General features: G+C 56.1%; 1 protein-coding gene across 3 annotated transcripts in view; it reads left to right on the top strand.

Annotated features, from left to right (window-relative positions):
- Positions 1 to 1,402: 1,402 nt before the first annotated feature.
- Positions 1,403 to 4,314, top strand: part of FEZF1 (FEZ family zinc finger 1) — a 3,406-nt gene continuing 494 nt past the window's right edge. Inside the window, exons 1-5 of one of the 3 annotated variants that reach the window (XM_021715446.1) lie at positions 1,403 to 2,140; positions 2,291 to 2,512; positions 2,844 to 2,978; positions 3,236 to 3,368; positions 4,129 to 4,313. In XM_021715446.1, the coding sequence (XP_021571121.1) occupies positions 1,712 to 2,140; positions 2,291 to 2,512; positions 2,844 to 2,978; positions 3,236 to 3,368; positions 4,129 to 4,313 (1,104 nt within the window). In that variant the 5' untranslated portion in view covers positions 1,403 to 1,711. Of the gene's footprint in view, positions 2,513 to 2,843; positions 2,979 to 3,235; positions 3,369 to 4,128; position 4,314 lie in introns of all 3 variants that reach the window. The other 2 variants (XM_021715445.1, XM_021715443.1) reach the window with 2 other exon arrangements.

Below are 4,314 nucleotides of genomic sequence, written 5' to 3' on the forward strand. Positions count from 1 at the left end.
CCGCCGCGTCTTCCAGCTCCGTGCGGCCCCTCCGGCGCGCCTAGACCCGGGGCTCGGCTCCGCGCGTTCGCAGGATGGCAGCGGACTGCGCCGAGGAAGGTGCGCGCCGCTGCTCCCCGCGCGCTCCGGGCCGCGCCCGCCTGAGCGGCGGGAACCCGCACCGCCGGAGCCGCAGCCGCAGCCGCAGCCGGGGGCGTCTTCCCCGATCCCTCCGTCCGCTCTGCTCCGATCCAGGAGCTTGGGCCGAAAGGCCACACTCGGAGGGCGCCTGGCAGGGGGGTGTTGTAGGGGCCCGGCCTCCACGCGCTCTTAGGGAGGCTCCAGTGTAGCCTTAGCCACAATCCCAGCTCCGGCAGGTCGCCTCGCCAGCCGCTCCGTGGCGCAGACACCCTGGCCGCCGCTGCGCTGCTTCAGGGAGGCAGGCGGCTGCCGGGGTGGGGATCAATAAGTTCTGTTTCCCTTCTCCTCTCGGCATTCAATATTTAATAATGCTCCCAGAGAGCTCTAGCTGAGCGCGGGTACTTAAAGAAGAAATACTCTTTTCGAGCTCTCAGTGGAAACTCATGGAAGCGCGCGCGCGCGTGTGTTTGTGTGTATCCTGGGTGGGGTCCGATCGAGCCGAGGTTTCCTGTGATGTGACACCCGCTTATTCCTTGCAACTCCTCAACTTTGTGGATGAGAGTGCGTCTTTCCCAGGCCTGCTGCCGCGGGCATCGCCTTCACGAAACTACAAACACTTAACAAGCCTCCCACGGCCTTTAATTCTCAGGGGCGTTTTGGGAGGAGGCCAGTTACCTGCTGGCGTCTTCTAAATGGTCCAGACTCGGTTCGGGCCGCTGAGACTCCGGGATTCCGGGAGCGCGCAGCCCGCATCCCTGGAGGAAGAAAGACGGCTGCGGAGGAGGTGGCACCGACCGATCCTGGTCCTGTCCCGACCCAGCCCGGGCCCAGCGGAACCAAGCAGGGAAACCTCGGATTTTCGCCGCCTGAGGTTTCCTGGCCGAGGCTTTCTGCAGCTTGGCGTTTGATAAATATAGCCTGGCGATTGCCCCCTGAATTAGAGTCCGTTTCCTTATTTAGCCCGTGCACAATGATTTTAGATGATGTCACTTAGAGCTAAACGAGAAAATTGATCTCAGATTTGCTTGGCCTCTAAAGCCTGGTTAAGCAGATTGAGAATTAGAAAGACAGAGGAAGCAAGGGGGCGGGGGGGGGTTGCAGTGGAGGGTTGCGAGGTGTGCGCGGGAGAGTGTGTGCGCCGAGGGGAGAGCGCGCCACGCCGGCGAGAGCGCCCCCGCCTCTTCTGGGCGGAGGAACCTCACTCGCCAATGAAAAGTGGTCACCGACTGCCGAGGAAAAAAAAGTTTTCCTGTTGACTGTTGGAAGCGAATTGAGCAATTATCTAGTTTACCTTCTCCTCTTGGAAGTTAACGATTGGCGAGATCTTGGCTGCGTTATTGACACAACACTTTCTATTGATAGAAATAAGTAGTGATTGTCCCCGAGTCATTGGTGCGCCAAGAACTCTGCGATGGGCTGGCAGGAGTCCATTGGGCTGGGCAAGCAGGTTCGGCTGGCGATGCTGGGGAGGAGGAGGAGGCTGCTGGTGGTGATGGTGCCCGTCCCCCTCTCCGCAGGTCTGTGACAAGCAGGGAGCAAGGCGACGGACGGCGCAGCCCAGCCCCGGCGGACGGACGCTGGCGACTCAGACATGGACAGTAGCTGCCACAGCGCGACCGCCAAAATGTTAGCGACCGCTCCGACCCGGGGCAACATGATGGGCGCATCCAAACCTTTGGCTTTCTCCATTGAACGAATCATGGCGCGCACTCCCGAGCCCAAGGCCCTGCCCGTCCCCCACTTCCTGCAAGGAACTCTGCCCAAGGGGGACCCCAAGCACCCTCTGCATCTCAACTCGTCGATCCCCTGCATGATCCCCTTCGTGCCTGTGGCGTACGACACGAGCCCCAAAGCGGGAGTGACGGGCTCCGAGCCGCGGAAGGCGAGTCTGGAGGCCCCGGCGGCGCCCGCGGCGGTGGCCTCGGCGCCCGCGTTCAGCTGCAGCGACCTGCTCAACTGCGCGCTGAGCCTCAAGGGCGACCTGGCGCGCGACGCGCTGCCGCTGCAGCAGTACAAGCTGGTAAGGCCGCGCGTGGTCAACCACTCTTCCTTCCACGCCATGGGCGCCCTGTGCTACCTGAACCGAGGTGACGGCCCGTGCCACCCGGCGGCCGGCGTCAACATCCACCCGGTGGCCTCCTACTTCCTCAGCTCCCCTTTGCACCCGCAGCCGAAGACGTATTTAGCGGAGAGGAATAAACTGGTGGTCCCGGCGGTGGAGAAGTACCCTTCCGGAGTGGCTTTCAAAGACCTGTCCCAGGCCCAGCTGCAGCATTACATGAAAGAGAGCGCCCAGCTTCTGTCGGAAAAAATCGCGTTCAAAACCTCGGACTTCAGCCGAGGCTCTCCTCATGTCAAGCCCAAAGTTTTCACTTGCGAAGTGTGTGGAAAGGCAAGTACTATGCAGAACGGAGGTTCCTTCCTTCCCTCCTTCCTTCCTTCCTTCCCTCCTTCCTTCCCTCCTTCCTTCCTTCCTCCTGTCCTTTCTCCTCTCCTCCCTTCGTTCCCTCCTTCCCTTCGTTCCCTCCTTCCCTTCCTTCCTCCTTCCCTTTCTTCCTTCCTCCCTTCCTTCTTCCTCTTCTTTTTTTTTTTTTATTTATTATTTTGAGGGTGATTACTTGTATACATTTGTTATAAGGTTATTTTCCTTCTCCCTCCCCCTGTAGGTTTCGATTTCAGAGTGCTTTTTGGCTAACCTGCTCTACGTGTGTTTAATTTTTAAGGTCTTTAATGCACACTACAACTTAACCCGTCACATGCCAGTGCACACAGGAGCCAGACCCTTCGTTTGCAAAGTGTGTGGAAAGGGCTTCCGGCAAGCCAGCACCCTGTGCAGGCACAAGATCATTCACACGCAGGTGTGTGCATTTGTCTCAATTTCACCTGGCTTACTTGAGTACTGTCTGCAGGGGGGGGGGGGCTCATGAAGCTGCACTCTTTAGCACAAGGATGTAAAGACGTTTGGAAAGGCCAGCTGAGTAGGGGGAAATGTTATGTATTGTTTGCCTTTGTCCTTGCTTAAAAGCGTCAGAGTACTGTTGTGTTTTGAGCTTGTGGGACTTCACATAAACACAAAATACCTTAACTTTCTCTGCTTTTTCTTCCTTCCACTTAGGAAAAGCCTCACAAATGTAATCAGTGTGGCAAAGCTTTTAATAGAAGTTCTACTTTAAACACGCATACCCGAATACACGCAGGCTACAAACCGTTTGTGTGCGAATTCTGTGGCAAAGGATTTCATCAAAAAGGTACTGAACCCAGGGAATGTCGTCTCATATGGTAGTCAGAGGGAAAGTCATTGTGAATGTTTGGGGGGGTGTTATGGAAAATGTTCTTTACATTACAGCTGGCCCCCCGGGGGCATGTGTTGACATTCCAACCCTCTCCCCAAAGTCTGCTAGTTACACCAAAAGGCATGGGTGTCACACCTAGCCAATATATTTTTTTAGTTGTTCATTCTCATGGTATATAATTGGGTTAATGGTTGTGTATTAAAATGTAGAGAAGATGGCCTCACTGTTCATGTATGTTTAAAAATAAACTTGGGAGCCGGGTGCGCTGGCTCATCCTGTAATCCCAGCACATTGAGAAGCGGAGATGAGAGAATTGCCTGAGCCCAGGGATTTGAGACCAGCTTGGGCAACTTGGTGAGACCTCATCTCTACAGTAAATCAAAAAATTAGCCAGGCGTGGTGGCGCACACCTGTTTTCCCAGCTACTCGGGAGGCTGAGGTTGAAGGATCGCCTGAACCCAGCAGGTCGAGGCTGCAGTGACTGTGAGCGTGCCACTGTCCTCCGGCCTGGGCGACAGATTGGGACTCGGACTCAAAAAATAAAATAAACGGGGAGGGAGACAAGTGCAGGCGCGGGTGGCAGTCCAGCGACTTCAGTGGGAGTTGTGGCTGTCTTGGCTCTTCTGCTAGCCTTGCTACCTTTGGACGCCACGGCTCCTCCCTTTCTAAGCTCTGTTTTTTCCAGAACCGCGTCCCTGTCATTTGTCTGTTTCAGGGAATTACAAAAACCACAAGCTGACCCACAGCGGGGAGAAGCAGTTCAAGTGCAATATCTGCAACAAGGCGTTCCACCAGGTTTACAACCTCACCTTCCACATGCACACCCACAACGACAAGAAGCCTTTCACCTGCCCGACGTGCGGCAAGGGCTTCTGCAGGAACTTTGACCTCAAGAAGCACG

Source organism: Carlito syrichta, unplaced genomic scaffold (assembly GCF_000164805.1).
Source record: "Carlito syrichta isolate Samal-C Ts95f unplaced genomic scaffold, Tarsius_syrichta-2.0.1 Scaffold307112, whole genome shotgun sequence".
Taxonomy (NCBI): Eukaryota; Metazoa; Chordata; class Mammalia; order Primates; family Tarsiidae; genus Carlito; species Carlito syrichta.